We start from the raw sequence: 20,312 nt of genomic DNA, 5'->3' as shown, positions 1-20,312 counted from the left end.
ATAATAATAATAATAATAATAATAATAATAATAATAATAATAATTCTCTTGGCCCTGTTGCTTAGACAGCCTGGCCGCCCTGCTCAGAGAGGGCGAACCAGGCACTCGCTGCTCCCCCCCCCAAATTACCTTCATCTTTTTGCCCATTTGCTACGTTGAGCACCTGCACTTCACCGTATGTGCCATGCCATGCTGCCGAGTGGCATTGCAATGCAGGGTGGGCGTGGGGAAATGAACAGAAGGATATCGTGCCAGTTGGTTTAAACCAGGCATCCCCCAACTCGGCCCTCCAGATGTTTTGGGACTACAACTCCCATCATCCCTAGCTAACAGGACCAGTGGTCAGGGATGATGGGAATTGTAGTCCCAAAACATCTGGAGGGCCGAGTTGGGGGATGCCTGGTTTAAAGTGACTATCTGCTACCATAAAAAAAGTGGCCCAGCATATCAGGTCTAAGGGAACATAAAAGAAATAATTTACCTGGTTCTTGTGCGACTTCGGATTTCGGTTTCACACAGATGATTCTGGATTTCATGGGTGCTGCCTGCTGTGGCTCCTGGCGCTCTTTCTGTATGTCAGTTATTAAATGTCATGTTAGACCATCAACTAGATGTTGGAATGTTCAGAACAAACAAAAAACGGCTTAAGAGGAACACAAGAAGCTGCTTTATACCGAGTCAGGCCACTGTTCCCCCTAGCTCCCATCAGATGTCAAAGAGATAAACAACTACCTAACATTTAGAAGACATCTGAAGGCAGCCCTGTTCAGGGAAGTTTTTAATGTGTCATTTTAATGTATTTTTCATCTTTGCTGGAAGCCACTCAGAGTGGCTGGGGAAACCCAGCCAGATGGGCGGGGTGCAAATAAATTATTATTATTATTATTATTATTATTATTATTATTATTATTATTATTATCATCTCAGTATTGTCTACATGGGCTGGCAGCAACCTTCCAGGGTTTCAGCAAGGGAATCTTTCTCAGCCCTTCTTGTAGATGCCGCTGGAAACTGAACCAGGGACCTTCTTATTGCAGATGCTCTACCACTGAGCTACAGCTGCCCCCCCCCTTTAAAAAGCTCATTTAAGAAAAAAAGGTGCATTAACTATGCATTTACATTTTCTTAGAAAAGTGTGGATTGTAATGCATGTCCAACTTTTCAACTAAGACTACAACCAAGAAGTAAAATTGAGCTGATTAAATGTGATTGTCCATGGTTGTCAAATGTGATAGCTGGCACAGAGGAAGGCACTGATGCTGTGGACTTAATTCAACAAGAAGGCAGGCACCGTTCCATACCCTCCAACATTTCTCCGATGAAAACAGGGACATCCCATTCTAGAACGATAATTTTACCATTTACAACCCCGCACACCTTACTGGGTTGCCCCAGCCACTCTGGGCAGCTTCCAACAAATATAAAAACATAATTACGCATTAAAAATTAAAAAAAACCTTCCCTATACAGTCTTGCCTTCAGATGGCTCAGGAGTATGGCATATCCTCCAACATTTCTCCAATAGGGACATCCTAAGGAAAAGTGGGAGGGACGCAGGTGGCGCTGTGGGTTAAACCACAGAGACTAGGATTTGCCGATCAGAAGGTTGGTGGTTCGAATCCCCGCGACGGGGTGAGCTCCTGCTGCTCGGTCCCTGCTCCTGCCAACCTAGCAGTTTGAAAGCACATCAAAGTGCAAGTAGATAAATAGGTACCACAACGGCAGGAAGGTAAACGGCATTTCCGTGCGCTGCTCTGGTTCGCCAAAAGCGGCTTAGTCATGCTGGCCACGTCACCCAGAAGCTGTACGCCAGCTCCCTTGGCCAGTAAAGCGAGATGTGGCCAGCATGACTAAGCCACTTCTGGCGAACCAGAGCAGCACATGGAAACACCATTTACCCTCCCGCCAGAGCGGTATCTATTTATCTACCTGCACTTTGATGTGCTTTCGAACTGCTAGTTTGGCAGGAGCAGGGACCGAGCAACGGGAGCTCACCCTGTTGCGGGGATTCAAACCGCCGACCTTCTGATCGGCAAGTCCTAGGCTCTGTGGTTTAACTCACAGCGCCACCCGCGTCCCTCAAAGGAAAACTAATGACTAATAAATAGGAAAACTAATAAAGAACAACTGAAGGCAGCCCTGCCTTACGTTGGGTGACATTAACACAATCCAAACAGTCTAGGTCTTTTGTTTGCAAAAATGCACACACAAACCCACAACTTATTGAGGTACAGTAAGCCTGCAACTTACATGGGGGTTATGTTCCGTGGATTGCGCATAAAGACAAAGTAATGTATAGTCAAAACTATACAAGGTTCAAGGGTAGGTGGGATTGCCTCAATTTTTTCCTCGAACTCCGCAACCTTTCTGCCCCTTTTAACTTTTTTTGTCCATGCCATTTAGATGCGTGCAAGTTGCAGGTTTACTGTCCTGGTCTACTAAAGATGCATTACCTGGGATGTGCCATCCAAGCGCGGTGCCAAATTGCTATCTCCCTGTGCTGTTGGAGAAACTGGTCGCTCCAGCTCAGCCATGGTCATTGGCCCACAAGTAGCAGCAGCGCCTCCAATAACTTCTCCTGAGAGATTTAAAGCAGATTTAAAGCACATAGCAAAACTAAAATTAAAAACAAAATAATACATTACTCCAAAAACAACCCTAATGAATCAAAGCGAGAGGGACCGCCATCTTTCCATGCACCTGGGATTCTCTTGGCTGAGAAGGTGCTATTTAGACTCATTTGTAGGCTACCCTCAAAAGAAAAAAAGCAATTCTCTTGCCTACTCATCATACTCTGAGCACAACTCCCATGTCAAAAAGTAGGGGGCTCTTTGTACTTCTCTGCGTGAGTACTGGTGATTTTTTCTGGAACAACTGCAGCGTGGACTTTGCCAAGAGCCTGAGAAAGCTTTGAAACTGAGAAATCCTCAGCTTGTTCTCATTGGCATCACAAAAAGGTTTTAGCCATAAATCTCTTTAATATCACCCTTTTGAAATTTTTGCACATTGGAAAAAAGAAAACCACAGTGAATGTTTTTGAAGAGGGTTGGCACAGACAAAATGAGGCCAATCTTTTAACTGGAGATGGGAGTGTTACGTTTGCTATAACTGTGGTTAACGCTGGTACCAACCAGGTTCCCTGCTTGACTAAAGATTTTGAACTAGTGGCTTTAATCCAGTTAGCTTAAGAGTCCTGGTTAAGTAAGGAATCCATCTAGCTCAAAACTGTGGTTGATGCTGGTGCTGATGTATTGCTGAATCACAGCTTAGGGGGAATTTGTGTTGGAGACAGGGGGATGCAGCATTCAATCACATGGTTAAGAGACTAGCCCTGTTGCATCAGCTGGCCCAGGCTGACTTTGTGGAATAATTTATTTTTAAGCAGAGCAGACATTAATGCACAACCTCAGAGCTCCTAAGAATCCAAGCACATGAATTTATGAGCCTTCCAAGCAGATAGGTACATTATAAAGGTTTGCAGCACAAAGAGAAAGTCATTTTATTATGTGAACGAGCAAAATAACCCAGCACACTCTAATTAAAAACAGATTAATTTGCTGCAAGATCCACAACACATTTGCAGACTCTCTGAAAGGAACAGTATAACCTCAACATCAACAGCACTGAGCCGACTGCACTTCAACTCAGAGCTGAATTTTTTATAGCTAAGCCATTAGCTACAGAAAACACTGATTTATACTGGAAATGTTGATAGCGCCACAATTATCACTTGGCAGCTCAAGCAGACATGACCAGCTCATAAACTCTTGGAACCACTCACTGAATTTATGACATACAAAGCGAAGGCAGCTCACAAGACTGAAGACATGTTATAGGCCATGATCCCTGGAATGCTGTACTGTATCAGTTGTCACGTGATTATTCCCCCCCCCTCAAATATCGATACCGAACCCCCACTTTTAAGCAGAAAGATTAGCATAATGTGTATTTCTTCAATGCATACACAAGGTCAGACTCTGGAAATATGTAATATTTTATAAGAAGGTGATGTAATGGGCTATTTGATTGTTAAACTTCTAAATTATAACACAGGAACAAGACTGAAATAAAAAACAGCACTTAACCATAACTGTTGATGGATTGATGCATAGTCTCATGCGGCACTTTATACATATAATTTTTAAAAAAGGAATTAGCCTCAAAAGTGGCAGCCATTCAAAAAATAATTACCAAGAATTTTAGTTTTTCCTGGAAACGACTCTTCTGTGTTGAATGCGCTATTCTAACTGAGCTGTGTTTTTTTCGACTTTTGCAAAATAAAAACTCTACTCATGGAGTAGAGTTTCCTACCAGGTTGTTTTCTGGAAGTGGTTAACAAAGAGATCAACACAGGAAGGTGCTTTATATATAGCCAGACAATCAGCTATCCTGGAAAAACGTGAAAAGTGGGGTGCCACAGGGTTCTGTCCTGGGCCCATTGTTGTTCAACGTCTTTATAAATGATATGGACAAAGGAATTGAGGGGATACTCATCAAATTTGCAGATGACACCAAACTTGGAGGGGTAGCTAATGCCACAGAAGAAAGAATTGGGATTCAAAACAGATTGAAGAACTGGGCACAAACTAACAAAATGCATTTCAATAGAGACAAATGTAAGGTTCTGCACTTAGGAAGAATCAGATGTATAAATACAGTGGTACCTCAGGTTAAGTACTTAATTCGTTCTGGAGGTCTGTTCTTAACCTGAAACTGTTCTTAACCTGAAGCACCACTTTAGCTAATGGGGCCTCCTGCTGCTGCCATGCCGCCGGAGCACGATTTCTGTTCTCATCCTGAAGCAAAGCTCTTAACCTGAAGCACTATTTCTAGGTTAGCGGAGTCTGTAACCTGAAGCCTATGTAACCCGAGGTACCACTGTATAAGATGGGGGACACCTGGTTTACTAGCAGTACTTGCGAAAAGGATCGAGGGGTCTTGGTGGACCACAAGCTTAACATGAGTCAACAGTGTGATGCAGAAGCAAAAAATGCTAGCGCTATTCTAGGCTGCATCAACAGAAGTATAGTGTCCAGCTCAAGGGAAGTAATAGCACCACTCCATTCTGCCTTAGTAAGACCACACTTGGAATACTGTGTCCAGTTTGTGGCACAACAATTTAAGAAAGATGTTGACAAGCTGGAACATGCACTGAGGAGGGAAACCAAGATGATCAAGGGTCTGGAAAGCAAGCCTTATGAGGAGTGGTTGAAAGAGTTGGGCACATTTAGCCTGGAAAAGAAGGGACTGAGAGGAGATATGCATTACACAGCTAATCAGTAGCCGGAGACGTTTTCAAGCAAATTCTGTACTCTATTTAGGAAACACCGAGAGAAAAAATATTTTTAAACTTGCACCTGCAACCCTGTCATATTGTCCCGGAGATGTTGCGCGCTGAGGTGGCTTTTTAGAAACCCGTCTGCTTGGCTGGTCCATGTAAACGCCACGTCCCATCAGGATGGTTTCTGCAGATTCCGTCAGCTTCGGCCGCTGCCCCTCGCTCAGTTCCCCAGCACTGTCACTTGTGTTCTGGAGTAAAAGGGAGAGAAACAGAGGTGAGGGAAGGGGGGGGCAATATTCCATCCTTCTAGCAATCATCCAGACACCCCACACCCCACCCACTCTAACAAACACCCCACACAGAGTGGAGCATGGGATCACAGGTGTGATCTGTTCTATTTTGAGAAATGAACATACCTCACTCCGACAGATCTCTTCCTGGGAAGCAAGTGGTGCTTGGTTTAGTCTTGAGAAAAGGGCGAGGACCGGGTCCTTGTGGTATCCTCTGTGAGGTCTGTGTAACACTTGTCCTTCGCTTGGAGGATCAAAATCCTGAAAGATGAACAATGGCATACTTTAAAAAAATAAATGCATAAAACATAGTCAAACCTCGGCTCCCAAACTCTGAAAACCCGTAAGTAAATGCTGCGGTTTTCGAATGTTTTTGGGAACCCGAACGTCCGACGTGACTTCCGCTTGAGTGCAGGAAGCTCTTGCAACCAATCGGAAGCTACACCTTGGTTGTCGAACATTTCGGAAGCCGAATGGTTCAGTTCAACAACCGAGGTTTGACTGTAAAAGCATTCATTACTGAGGTCAGTCACTCTTCTGAAGCCTTGGGAGACTCTTTCAGTGACACAGCAGCTTAGTGCATAGGGCCACCAACACACTTTGTGCTGCTACAATCATCATCATCATCATCATCATTAGTGTTCCACATATAGTCCAAGGTGATGTACAAAAATCCTGAAGGAGTGTTTCCACCCCCCATCGTTCAGCCCAGACGCTGAGGTCCAGCATCAAGGGCCTTCTGGCAGTTCCCTCATTGTGAGAAGTGAAGCTACAAGGAACCAGGTAGAGGGCCTTCTCGGTAGTGGTGCCACCCTGTGGAACGCCCTCCCGTCAGATGTTAAGGAGATGAGTAATTATATAACATTTAGGAAACATCTGTTCTTCTGTGGTGCCCCCGTCTGCAAAACTCCCCGCTCCAAGATGTTGAATCGCCTCTATCTTTATTTTGTGTTTCACCAGCAATTCACCTTTCTAAGCAAGTTTTTGACCCTGTTGATTCATTGTGTTGCTCTTTGTGCCATTGTTTTTAATTGTGGCAGTTTGTGTTTCAGTGATCACTGTTTGCTCCTCTATGTCTAATCCACTTTGAGTGGCGACTGTGTGAATGCAGCGACTCTGCCTCCCCGGCTCCTGTCTTGCTGCCGCTGCAATACTTAGAAGAGAGAATTATGTTTGAACCTGAGTTCATGGTTGGTCTCTCATCAACCCATGAGCAGCAAGCCAGAACAAGACAATGGGAGGAGCAGAGGAGGTGTGTTTTTTGATGATGAAGATGATGATGATTATTTGATGGGAGTACCAACAAACTCACTCATCCATTCACTCTTAGCTTTGGTTTGGCTTAGTGATATGCACAAAACTCAGCCACTGCCTCTGACCAAACCGGCCCATTTGTCTATCTGGACCAGTTAGAGGTGGCTACCTGGGGGGCACCCAGTTTTCTGTTGCCACCACCCTGAAGACCCCATCAATTTTGGCAGTGTCTAGTTAAATGATTTCATTACCATCTCATGGGCATCATGAAGAGTGCTAGTCATACTGTCACTTAGATTTGGAAGAGACAGTCCTCCTTCTGCAAAAGCTGGAAGGAAAAACATAACAAACATGCACTTACACACGGTAGGCAGACACACAAATCCATTCCACTTGCAAAATAACGAAATAGGAGGTTAAAAACAAGGACTGAAACAAGTTTTGGCACAGAGGGTTCCAAGCTTTCAGGTGGTAGTGGGGGAGGTTCTCCCTACCTTTCCCCCTCCTGCATTTATTTTCAGGCCACGGTGCAGTTCTTCCACCCCACAACTTCTCTGCTTTCCTTCGGGTGAGGTCACACCGTAAATGCAATGACACCACAGCATTACACAGCCAATCAGATCTGGAGGCATGAAGGGCTGGGCGACAGCGGTTTTTAAACATGGTGGTGTATCGTCAGCCAAACATCGCGGTTTGGCGATATACTGCGGTTTTGAAAAAAACAAGATGCATTGGTCTCTGCCTGCAAGACATCGGGTGAAACTGCCCCAGCTCTCACCTCAAGAGGTGAGACAGCTTCACCCAGGCTCACGGGCTGGGACAATGCACCTTGTTTGTGCCACTCAGCTGAGGGGAGGGAATGAAAGCTTACACCAAGAACAAACTTAGTTGGTCTCTAAGGTGCTGCTGGACAATTTTTTTAATATATTCCTCCCAGATGAGACAGCCCCAGCGCTCTTGCCGCTCGTGTACGAGTGAGCAGAGCATCAGGGTTCCTGTAAGTACTCACTATGGGGAACGGCAATCACGCTCCCCTCACCTGGGCAGTTTCACGGAGCCCCCACACTGCCGCCCATGGACTGGGGGCTCCTCTAACTGCTCGACTGAGGCAAGAGCAGCTGCACACTCCTCAGTTGGACAGTTTAAAGAGGGAGGAACAAGCTGCTATTGGCTTTCTCTCTGTGTGTCGTATGAGGGCAGAGTGGGATGGTGGTTCTACACTAGCAATATATCGCTGAGTGGAACCGCTACCGCTCTTGACTCCCTCCAGCAGACGCTGCTAGGAGAGGGACCCAGGAGCCCTGACGGTTTCACCAGCGATATACCACTGAGTGAAGCTAACATCCCGGTCAGCTCCTCATACCGGTCCTGGGCGATAAATTGATATATTGCCCAGGCCTAGTGGCATGAGAGTGTCACTGATGGCAAACAAGGCAAACTGTTTTGCTCCAGCTCTGAAATAGTCAGTGTTGTGGTGTAAGGGAAGAAATCATGCATCCCCATTGCAAAAAGATAATGCTTTGTTTTGCCAAGCTGAAAGAGTTTAATTAATTTAAAGCAGGGGAACATTTAAACAAGATAGGCTTCCTCTCCCTTGTAGTAAGGTAAAGGGACCCCTGACCATTAGGTCCAGTCGTGGCCTACTCTGGGGTAGCGGCGCTCATCTCACTTTACTGGCCGAGGGAGCTGACGTTTGTCCACAGACAGTTTTTCCGGGTCATGTGGCCAGCAGGACTAAGCCGCTTCTGGCGAAACCAGAGGAGCGCACGGAAACGCCGTTTACCTTCCCGCTGGAGCGGTACCTATTTATCTACTTGCACTTTGACATGCTTTCCAACTGCTAGGTTGGCAGGAGCAGGGACTGAGCAACGGGAGCTCACCCCGTCACTGGGATTCGAACCGCCGACCTTCTGATCGGCAAGTCCTAGGCTCTGTGGTTTAACCGACAGCGCCACCCGCGTCCCACAAAGGAAAGTGCTGGCTCCCAAATCAGACCAATGATGCGCCTAACTCAGCATTGTTTGAACTCTTTGGAAGAGGACAAAACATGGGACATTTCTGCAAGCAAATCAGATTCCCTGCCACTGAGCTATGGGCCCTTCCACATGTTCCATAAATCTTGCAAGGTCACCCTCGGAGCTCTCACACTATTAAGAGGGGATGTATTCGGTCTTGGAACAATTAGAAAATCAAAAACAAAATGCTAAAGAAAGACAAAGAGCTGGAAATAGCCTCACCTTTTGCCGCCAGCAGCTGTCCATAACTGTACAGAATTTCTCCTTCTGAGATCGGCCTTCCCGCAGTCTCAGTCTCCGTGGCGGTCAGACTGCTCTCCTCTGTGGAAAGGCCAGAACTGGGGGTGTGCACAGAAGGGGATGGAGCCCTGGGCTCCTGCAGGGGCGGTTCGTGGGGCTCAGTTGGCTCAGGAGCTGGCAAGACCAAAGTGTCCGGCTCTTCGTGTTTGGCCACAGACATTATGCTAAAAATGACAAATAATAATAATAATGCCACACATTACTAACATTGCTTAAACCTTCGCCAGTTTGTCAAAAATGTCTTTTCGGTCTTTAATTTTACTTGTCCACAAAATGGTGTTTTTTTATGATCACACTTGTTTGGGTGACATTAAAGGGTAATTTGTTAGGATATTGATGTTCCGTTCCACCTAAACAGATGTGTGGAGCTGTTGTATGTCGCATGTTGGTTTACATTCCAGCACAGTTTGCTGGGAACTTCCATTTGTGTATAGCTTTTGCCTTATGCTTCTTGCTCTTAGACATGAAGGAGAGCTGACATGTTTTCTTTGTCTTGATCTATGCTGAATAAACTGCTTGTAAATATGCTTTACATATGCCTCTGTCTGCCCTTCCGTTGCGAAGAGTTAATTACTCTGCTGATTAGAGTGTGCTCCAGCTTCTGAAGAGTTCTGAATAATAATAATAATAATAATAATAATAATAATAATTAATAATAATAATAATAAATTTTATTTATATCCCGCCCTCCCCAGCCGAAGCCGGGCTCAGGGCGGCTAACAACAATAAAACAATACAAAAGTACAACACAAACAACACTCTAAAATCATTCATTATAAAATTAATTAAATTCAAGCCACTGGCCACCATTGGGCCAGAGCTCCGCGAAGATTGCCGAGGGAGGGAGTCAGGCTGTGCCCTGGCCAAAGGCCTGGCGGAACAGCTCTGTCTTGCAGGCCCTGTGGAAAGATGTCAAGTCCCGCAGGGCCCTAGTCTCTTGTGACAGAGCGTTCCACCAGGTCGGAGCTGCCAGTTGCTGTCTGATGCTCTTCCAAGGACCGGAGATCGCCCGGCTACCGGCCAGTGGGGGCCTGCGAATTGCCCCCATTTCCTTGGATGCATCGAAACATAATCAACAGTCAATAAAATAATGCACAACCCACAGACACTCTGGCTGGATCGGGGCAATTCATCTCAGCTCTCTCTTCTGCTTCCTTGCCAACCATACCTGTTCCCTCTAAATAACAACTACTCACCACGCCCACTTCAGGTAATAGTGCCAAGAGGACAACTCCTTCCTTGGCAAAAAACCTAGCTAGCTAGCCTCACAGTGCTTTATGGGTGAATCACTGTTTAATTACGTACCAATATTTCACTGAATGTTTCTTGATAGACTCTCTTTTTTACTGATACGTTTCATTTTTATATAAGAATTTAATATTAATAATAGTAGCATTTGTTCATCAACTTTCCACAAAAAGGCGACTCAAAAGAGGACTTCTAGAGCCATAAAACGCACAAGGCTGACAAACATTTATAAGCAAACACAGTGGTAAAAAGGATAGAACCTAAACTGCCCAGGTGTGCACCACAAAAAGGCCTCTGAATGCCAGTTGCTGGGTATCACTAGCAGATCAGGTCCTGTTTGCGAGTTCCCAGCTGGGATCTGGCTGGCCATTGGGAGAACAGGATGCTGGACGAGATAGGCCATTGGTCTCATCCGGCAAGCTCTTCTTATGTTGTTAATCAACCCAAAGCCAGGGGAAACAAGAGTGTCTGGAAGTTGACAGTAATAATAATAATAATAATAATAATAATTTATTATTTGTACCCCGCCCATCTGGCTGGTCTTCCCCAGCCACTCTGGGCGGCTTCCAAAAAAATATTAAAATCCTCTAATACATCAAACATTAAAAGCTTCCCTAAATAGGGCTGCCTTCAGATGTCTTCTGAAAGTCTGATAGTTGTTGTTCTCTTTGACATCTGATGGGAGGGCGTTCCACAGGGTGGGTGCCACTACCGAGAAGGCCCTCTGCCTGGTTCCCTGTAACTTGGCTTCTCGCAGGGAGGGAACCGCCAGAAGGCCCTTGGCGCTGGATCTCAGTGTCCAGGCAGAACGATGGCTCCAGGAGTGTTAAAATGTTGTAGTCATAGATTTTTCTTTTTTAGCAATCTTATTGTGTTTTATGTAAACCACTACGGGATTTTGCATATTAAGTTGAATATAAATATTAGTAATAAATCAATACTTCTCTTTATTGCTGCAGCTAAGAAGCTTGTAAGAGGAAGATTAGGAGGTGATTTTTTGTCGAGTGTTACACGACTCACAGAGCTGCGGGGCGATAGCTCCCTTCTTCTTCACTCTGCAGGCTGGGCTTCTCTTCTTCCAGAGGAAGCTCTGCATCTCCCCAGGGGTTCGGAGGCGTCTGCCTTTCCACCACTCCTCTGCCTGGGACATGCTCGGATACAGGAGGGCTCGGCGTGGCTACTCTGGGCGGTGAAGCCACAGGGGTGACCGCAGGGGTAGCCACTGGGCTGATGGCGGCTCCAGCCTTGGATCCTACAAAAAGAAGGGATAAAGAAATGCCAAGCCAAGCTATGTTGCTGCAGCAAAAGAATGTATGACTTTTCCCTGCAAACATTCTGCTTGCTGCATGGAGCAAATATACACTTGACAGTCCAGACTGGTCAATAACAAATTAATAATAATAATAATAATAATAATAATAATAATAATAATAATTTATTTATACCCCGCCACTTTGGGCGGCTTCCAACCAAATATTAAAAAACAATACAGCATCAGACATAAAAAACTTCCCTAAACAGGGCTGCCTTCAGTTGTCTTTTAAAAGTAAAATAGTTGTTTATTGCCTTGATATCTGCTGGGAGGGCGTTCCACAGGGCGGGTGCCACTACCGAGAAGGCCCTCTGTCTGGTTCCCTTTAGGGCTTTAAAGGTCAGCACCAACACTTTGAATTGTGCTCGGAAACGTACTAGGAGCCAATGAAGATCTTTCAGGACTGGTGTTATATGGGCTCAGCGGCCACTCCCAGTCACCAGTCTAGCTGCCGCATTCTGGATTAACTGCAGTTTCCGAGTCACCTTTCAAAGGTAGCCCCACGTAGAGTGCATTGCAGTAGTCCAGACTAATTGCTTTCTGTTTCTATTCCCGATTGCTTTGAAGTTCTGAAAGTTCCCAGAGTGTGGTTCCAAAGTATGCCAAATCTGATTTCTGTTTTTGATGGAATTACAAACTTGGTGGATCAGAGAAATGCTGTGGACATGATGTATCTCGATTTCAGTAAGGCTTTTGACAATGTCCTCCATGATATTCTCGAGAGCAAGCTGGTAAAATGTGGGCTGAACATTTTCTGACTCTAAGATTCAATGATTCTACAATTCTATTATTCTATGATTGATCCCTTCCCCAAACCTAGATACACAGAAGAATTACTAGAATAATTTTGATAGTTCATAGCAGAAGAGGCTTGTGTTGTTGTTTTGGAGGGTGGGGTGATGACAACACAACTCCCAATATGCCAATCAATCAAGAAAGCTCTTTCTGGAAAATTAAAATACACCATGCTTGAAAACAAAGCTGATGAGTGTAATTAATTTAGCAACTTTTCTACTCTGATAACCTGTTTTGATACCTGCTGCTGTTAGCTGCCTCAGATCAGTATCTCCATCAATTTCAGCTACAGACAGAGAGGACTCTGGGGTTTTTACTGGAGACTGTTCTTTTGGAGGAGGGGGGGATGGAGGAGGTGTGGCTTCAGGTGTGGCTAGTGGAGTGGACAGTATTGTTTCCTGGAAAAAAAAACACACAAAGGCAATTGAAAGAAAGTAGTAAAGCTGTTAGAAAATATTCCCTCCACCTTATTTTAAATAATCAAATCTGACTGGGAGAGAAAGAGCCAGGAATTCAAAGCTTACAGGACGTAGGATTTCTGCGACAGTGAGAGCACAGTTCAAGGGGAAGTGAGATGGAATATTGATTGGACTTAGTCTAGCTTGCAAATGTTTCTGAATCTCAAGAAAACCCACAAGCAATAAATAAAGGACATGTGCTTATTCTTATGGTTAATAAAAGCTTACCCTTTAGAATCAAAACACAAACGGAGCATAAATGGTATTGGGCTACATGCAGAATGTGTATGGGTCAGCCTCAAGCTGTGCCAAGTATTTTCAGTCTGGGCTGATTCTGGGTGAATGCTATTTATTTTTTTCAGGAATTTTTCAGTCTGAAATTCTGGGTTTTAAACAACAGTGCACCGAGGGCCCTATATTTAGCAATTTAGTTGTCAACCGGTTGTCTATAGACCCACCTTGCAGCAAGTCCACTTGCCCAGACAACAATTTCTTCTGGTCAAACAAATGGCCAAACTTGTTGCTGAAGTCACTGTCTGACATAGGAAGTGTGCACCTTGGCTCTGGAGCACACACCAGTAATGCAAAGAGTGACTCTGGGAATGTGCAGAGTATATTTCTGCCTCGCTTAGTTCCCAGCCAAAAGAAAACTGCAGTGTCCAGGTCAGGAGATGTAACTTCCAGGCTCATTTCAGTGCTGGCAACAGATTCAGAAGTTGCACACCATCTTTGCCAAATAGGGTCAGGAAGACCAGAAAGCCTCTTATTTCAAACTTTTTGTCACTGTTGTTTACATGCTGCAAGAAGCAAAATGCCAAGGGTGGTATTCAGCTAAGTTTTACTCAAGAGTAGACCCACTGAAATGAATGAACTTGACTTGGGTCCATTAATTTGAATCAGTCTATTCTGAATAAAACTTAGTTGAATACCATCCAATTATTACAAATAAATAAATAAATTTCCAATTCCTAATCACAAATCCCAAACAAAAAGAAACAAGTCACCTTTTCTGGTAAGGGTGTTGTGGTTTGAGGAACAACAGCAGCAGAGGCTGCCTGCTGGCTTTCGCTGTCACCCAGCATGACGGCAACTGTCTCAGCAAGAGCTTCATTCACAAAATGTCTAATAATGTCCGAATCCACTGGGAGACCAGCGTCGACAAACAGCTGAAACCCCCCGGTACCTGCTGCTTCAACTAAAGATAAACCAGAACACAGGCAAGAACCAAATATTAAGGCTTGTATACTATTTTTTTTGACAAAGTAATAATCATAAATAAGTAATAATAAAAATGGGCACCCCACCACTAAGACCATTCCAGTGTAGCTATCCAACCTCCCAAAATTTCAACATAGCTTGTGATGGTTTGACCCCTTTCCGTTTTAACAGTATAAATTCTACAAACACCTTCCATAGCTCCTCAAAATGGTTTCTCCTGCGTATCCCCCATCTTACCTTAAAGGCACATGTTAAGTTATCATTAATAGCTATATCCCACACCTCTTTATCCCATTCTTCCATTTTATATTCTGCTTGAAAAATGGATCCACACGGTCAGGGGGTGGAGCAGACAGAAATCAAGACCCTCTGCATAAATTTTAAGTGTATTTTTCTGTTTGTGCTAGAGTGACATTTGGATCCAAGGTGACGTGCTTGTGTGGCAAAAGCAGGCCTTGATTTTCAGATTCCTGGCATGCAGAAAAACTTCCTTTTCTTTAAAAAGTATGCTACTTCAAGATAAGGCAAAATCATGTATGATATGGATAGAGAGAAGGAAGTTATTCTTCCTCTTCTATAATACTTGAACGTGGTGGTCACCCACTGAAATTGATTGGCAGTGCATTCTTTTCTAAAATCAGGAAGTACTTCTTTATACAATGCCTAACTCACTCACAGGGACGTGGGTGGCGCTGTGGGTTAAAGCCTCAGCGCCTAGGACTTGCTGATCGAAAGGTCGGCTGTTCAAATCCCCACAGCGGGGTGCGCTCCCGTCGCTCGGTCCCAGCGCCTGCCAACCTAGCAGTTCGAAAGCACCCCCGGGTGCAAGTAGATAAATAGGGACCGCTTACTAGCGGGAAGGTAAACGGCGTTCCGTGTGCTGCGCTGGCTCACCAGATGCAGCTTGTCACGCTGGCCACGTGACCCGGAAGTGTCTGCGGACAGCGCTGGCTCCCGGCCTCTAGAGTGAGATGAGCGCACAACCCTAGAGTCTGTCAAGACTGGCCCGTATGGGCAGGGGTACCTTACCTTTAACTCACTCACAATGCCTAGTTCACTACCAAGAGATATGCTGGTCTACCTAGGCCAAAGAGGGCCTTTGGAGGCCCACCAGCAGCATTCTGAATCTGACCAGGAAACTAACTCCCGTATTTTTTAGGACGTACCAGACCATAGGATGCACCTTGTTTTACAGGGGGAGAACAAGGGGAAAAAATTCTCCCCCTCTCTGTTCAGCGCCCCTTCAGCGAAGTGGCAGGAGAAGCAGAGCCCCTTCCATTTCTCCTCCCGCTTGGCTGAAGGGGCGCTGCGCAGCTCTCCCTCTCTGCTGAAGCCAGGAGAGTCTTGCTCTCCCGGCTTCAGTGAAAGGAACCCGAAGCCTGCAGAGCACAGCGGGAACTCGTGCTGCGCTCCGAAGGCTTCAGGCGGCTATCCCTGAAGCCTGGAGAGCGAGAGGGGTGGGTGCGCACCGACCCCTCTCGCTCTCCAGGCTTCAGCGAAAGCAACGCGAAGCCTCCGGAGCGCGGAGGGAGTGTTCCCTCTGCGCTTCGGAGGCTTCGCGTTGCTATTGCTGAAGCCAAGGAGCCTGCATTCGCTCCATAGGACGCACAAACATTTCCCCTTAACTTTTGGAGGGGAAAAAGTGCATTCTATAGAGCGAAAAATATGGTATATGTCAGCCAGTGGAGTTCTGTTAGTGCTGGAACAATATGAACCAACACCACGCTGCTGTGTTCCTGAAAGCAAACTCCAAGCACAGAGCACATGTTCAGTGGACCCTACAATTCCCGCTGGTATTCTTACATTATTATACATAATAAGAATACTTTGCTGCATTGAGTTTATCTAAGGGGTAGGGTAGGGTAATTACTTGAAACCTAAAAAAGGGGAGGGAGTGTTAAGGTCGAGAACTCTGTGGGTTATTTTTTTGACCCGGCTTGAGCAAGTGTCTTTAAACACCTTTCTCGGTTGAGCTAAACCAAAGCAAGGCTCTAATCTCAAATCAGGCTATGAAGAACATTCATTTTCCTTGGATCAGTCCACTTTCTGTAAATACTTCCCTCCATCGGGGGTTGGGGAAGCGACAAAGAGAGAGAAATATTGCAGCTTTTGCTTACCGATGTCTGAGGATACATCTTGGTTGTCCTCGCTCTCTGATGAGCTTATGTTGGGCACTGCCTCTTTCTGGGGTGGAAACATCCCACTGATGATTCGTGCCATTACTTCCTGCTCCACCCTGGTGGAATAATGATTTCTATATTTAATGCACCTGTCTTTACGCTTTTTATTCCAAATACAGAAGAGCAGAGTTAGAAGCCTTGGCCTGCAGGCTCCCAGCATCCAAATGAGGCAGCCACCTCCCTCTGCCTAATGGAAGGGCTGGCCCTGCTGCAGCCGATGGGAGTTGCAGGTCAACAACATCTGAATGGATTGTGGGGGACACCAGCTTAATCCCTTACGTTGTGTGGCTAACAAAAACCAAGGCCAAGTGCGTGTAACGGGGTTCACCCATTCCTCCCTCCATCACGGCCTTCACAGCCCAAATGCAAGACCATGAATTTCTAAGAGCAAGGATCTGTTTTGCACAGGTTGCTCTGTAAAACGCCACACACATGGATGGTCCTATAGAGCTAATGACATTCCATCAGCGCATCACCATTGAACAACGCCTGCTCTGGGAACTCACCAGCCAACCAGCTTGTTTTCCAGGGTCTCCCGTTTTTCTATGATCTCATCCAGAATGTCTGCTGTGGGCTGAGGAGCAGCAGGTGGAAAAGGAGGGCCACTGTATTTTGGAGAAGCGGTGTCTCCTTGTCTGTTGAAATGTAGGACCGGCTCGGAGAATTCCGGGACATCATCGTCTCCTTCGTCCTAATGACAACAAAGGCTAATTTAACACTGCGCAGCCAGGCAGTATTTCAGTACACCTCCATTAGCAATCAATTTCATTGAGTTCAGGGTCCAGCACGCTCGACATTCAGAAATGTTGGCAACAATGCTGTGTTTCAGAAGAAGTTATGCAAATTTCAAAAAATGGCATACGGACTTATTCTGCATAGCAAGGCACAACCACAACATTGTAGGCAGCTGAGTGGGTCTGGGGACTCTCTAAGTAGCACTGACGGCAATTTTTTAGAACCAGATTCCAAGATCCATAAAGGTTCTTTAGGCAGGGCCAGAAGAATTTTTGACTTCAACCTTTGACCAGAAGCCCCTTGAAAGCTAAAAGCACCTTAGAAACTCTTTGAAAATACTCATTTCAAAAAAAGTGGTTACCGCCTGGCTTTTAATACTCCTGTTCACCAAAACCAACCACCACCACAAGCAAAATCAAGGAACCAAGTCCTCCTGGGCACAGAAAACCAGGCATGTGGTTCTCTGAATCACTGACAAATATTTCTATCCAAATTTTCTGTTCTAACTATGCTTCGTTTACTTTTATTCTTTTTTTCGTCCTTTATCTTGATGCAGAGCCTGCCCTATCCCTCAAGCTCACAGCAGGTAATGTTTTTATACTACCTCTGCATTCACAAGCCCTGCAAGGTAGGGTTTCTTAGCAGCCCCATTTTGCAGATGAAAAATTGAGATGGCGGGCAACTTGCTCCAGGTCACAAATTATTCCATGTCAGAAGCAGAACTTCCACTGGCCTTGACCAAGTTCTGCCATCTCAAGCGTTGCTTCTAGAGAAAGCATCTATTCATATGCTGTGTTGGTGCACACCCTGCAACTCACCTGGATTTCTGCAACAAATTGTTTTCTGCACATTAAAATTTATGTTGCATGTGAATGTTCAAGTTCTAAAAAAGTGTGTACAGTATTTGTGTGTGTGTGTGTGTGTGTGTGTATTCACAGACATAAGTACAGTGGTACCTCGGTTAAGAACTTAATTCGTTCTGGAGGTCTGTTCTTAACCTGAAACTGTTTTTAACCTGAAACACCACTTTAGCTAATGGGGCCTCCTGCTGCCGCTGCACAATTTCTGTTCTCATCCTGAAGCAAAGTTCTTAACCCGAGGTACTATTTCTGGGTTAGCGGAGTCTGTAACCTGAAGTGTATGTACTGGCAAACATTTTCTCCCCACTGGAACAATGGTATTCATAGTTATCTTTCATTCTGACAGCAAATTCTACCCAATATCCAACTACTGGACAGCATTTCTCCCCATAGGTTTCGTTTGTGTTTCTGTTTCAATGAAACTGTCAGTGAAGAACTGAAAAAATAACACAGAGGGCTACTACCCTTAGTTTATATATTTTTCATAAATAAAAAGTGAGTATTCTGCCAAACACTTTGTGGGTATTTCCTTTGTGTGCATGTGCTCTCAACAAAGCTGTTATGAGGCTTTTCTTCTGATGTCTCAAGTATTTCTCCCTTCAAGTATTTATATGCTTTCAGATTAAAGTTAATCCTTCCACATCTTCAGGCTCATCGTTTAGGCAAACCCAAGCCAAACATGTGCTAGAGTTGGAATGTTTTTGTGGTCGAACATTAGGCCAAGACTTCCAAGGATGCAGGATGAAAGCAACGTCTGAGAAAATGGGAAAAAGGATAAGGGGCAGGAAAAACCCCCCGCCTCTTGCTCACATCTAAAAAAAAGAGAGACGATCCTGGTGTCTTTTATTGCTGCTTCATAAGCACAAGCTGGAAATAAATGACCAGGAGGATTCACTTTACTTATTAAAAAAGAAAGGAAGCATCTCAAATGAGAAGCGTTCTGGCTTCTGACACAGCTGCAGCTTAGGTAAAAGAGTAGGAAATATTACATCTCCTTCCCAATTAAGAAAATAAATGAAAAAAAGCAAACTGCAATAATTCAACACTGCAGTTATCCAAAGCTAATCTCCAATTGTGCATTGCTGAAACTGTTGTCACGACAATGATGATACAAAGTGAAATTGGATGGCCAATTGGATGATACACAATGAGGTTGGATAGACAGCATCTGTCATGGATGCTGTAGCTGAGATTCCTGCATTGCAGGGGGTGGACTAGATGACCCTTGGGGTTCCTTCCAACTCTATGAATCTATGAAATACAATTAAGATAGCTTTTTGCATTTATGAATAGCAGGATTACAGAAACAGTTTCATTAATAGGTGGCCCAGAATCTCACTAGCCAATGCACTTCTCTAAATCTTAACTCAGGGAACATATTTTGGGGAAAGGAACATGGAAATTCAATGGTGCACAGAAGTTAGGACATTCACAGGATTGTGATTAGTGATGCTTACATCACCTTGTCGACAAAGGTCTGTTTAGTTAAAGTTATGGTTTTCCCAGAAGTGATGGATGGAAGTGAGAGCTGGACCCTAAAGAAGGCTGGTCACTGAAGAATTGATGCTTTTGAATTATGGTGCTGGAGGAGACTCTTGAGAGCCCCATGGACTGCAAGAAGATCAAACCTCTCCATTCTGAAGGAAATCAGCCCTGAGTGCTCACTGGAAGGACAGATCCTGAAGCTGAGGCTCCAATACTTTGGCCACCTCATGAGAAGAGAAGACTCCCTGGAAAAGACCCTGATGCTGGGAAAGATGGAGGGCACAAGGAGAAGGGGACGACAGAGGACAAGATGGTGGGACAGTGTTCTCGAAGCTACCAGCATGAGTCTGACCAAACTGCGGGAGGCAGTGGAAGAAGAAGAAGAAGAAGAAGAAGAAGAAGAAGAAGAAGAAGAAGAAGAAGAAGAAGAATAATTTGGATTTGATATCCCGCCTTTCACTCCCTTTAAGGAGTCTCAAAGCGGCTAACATTCTCTTTTCCCTTCCTCCCCCACAACAAACACTCTGTGAGGTGAGTGGGGCTGAGACTTCAGAGAAGTGTGACTAGCCCAAGGTCACCCAGCAGCTGCATGTGGAGGAGCGGAGACGCGAACCCGGTTCCCCAGATTACGAGACTACCGCTCTTAACCACTACACCACACTGGAAGACAGGAGTGCCTGGCGTGCTCTGGTCCATGGGGTCACGAAGAGTCGGACACGACTAAACAACAACAATAATAACAAGGGGCTGTGAAAAAGCAGCCAAGAGAGAAGGAAAAATCAGGGATTGGATTGTGCTCAGCATTGGTAGCCTTCTTTACTCTCTCTTTTCACCCTTGATAGCAAACAGAAAGTGGAGGAGTCTATGCCATGCTTGGGGGC

General features: G+C 45.1%; 1 protein-coding gene across 8 annotated transcripts in view; it reads right to left on the bottom strand.

The window, feature by feature from the left end:
• The window catches only part of KIAA0586 (KIAA0586 ortholog), a 71,652-nt gene that overhangs the window by 19,749 nt on the left and 31,591 nt on the right, over window positions 1-20,312 (bottom strand). For all 8 annotated transcript variants that reach the window (XM_053394249.1, XM_053394758.1, XM_053394429.1 and 5 more), the window contains exons 22-32: window positions 16,858-17,042; window positions 16,289-16,407; window positions 13,958-14,148; window positions 12,737-12,893; window positions 11,409-11,640; window positions 9,063-9,304; window positions 7,077-7,153; window positions 5,698-5,832; window positions 5,358-5,529; window positions 2,454-2,578; window positions 482-569 (exon numbers count right to left, since the gene is read on the bottom strand). In XM_053394249.1, the coding sequence (XP_053250224.1) occupies window positions 482-569; window positions 2,454-2,578; window positions 5,358-5,529; window positions 5,698-5,832; window positions 7,077-7,153; window positions 9,063-9,304; window positions 11,409-11,640; window positions 12,737-12,893; window positions 13,958-14,148; window positions 16,289-16,407; window positions 16,858-17,042 (1,723 nt within the window). The remainder of the gene's footprint in view (window positions 1-481; window positions 570-2,453; window positions 2,579-5,357; window positions 5,530-5,697; window positions 5,833-7,076; window positions 7,154-9,062; window positions 9,305-11,408; window positions 11,641-12,736; window positions 12,894-13,957; window positions 14,149-16,288; window positions 16,408-16,857; window positions 17,043-20,312) is intronic.

Source organism: Podarcis raffonei, chromosome 1 (genome assembly GCF_027172205.1).
Source record: "Podarcis raffonei isolate rPodRaf1 chromosome 1, rPodRaf1.pri, whole genome shotgun sequence".
Lineage (NCBI taxonomy): Eukaryota > Metazoa > Chordata > Lepidosauria > Squamata > Lacertidae > Podarcis > Podarcis raffonei.
This window is presented reverse-complemented; position numbering and strand designations above follow the sequence as displayed.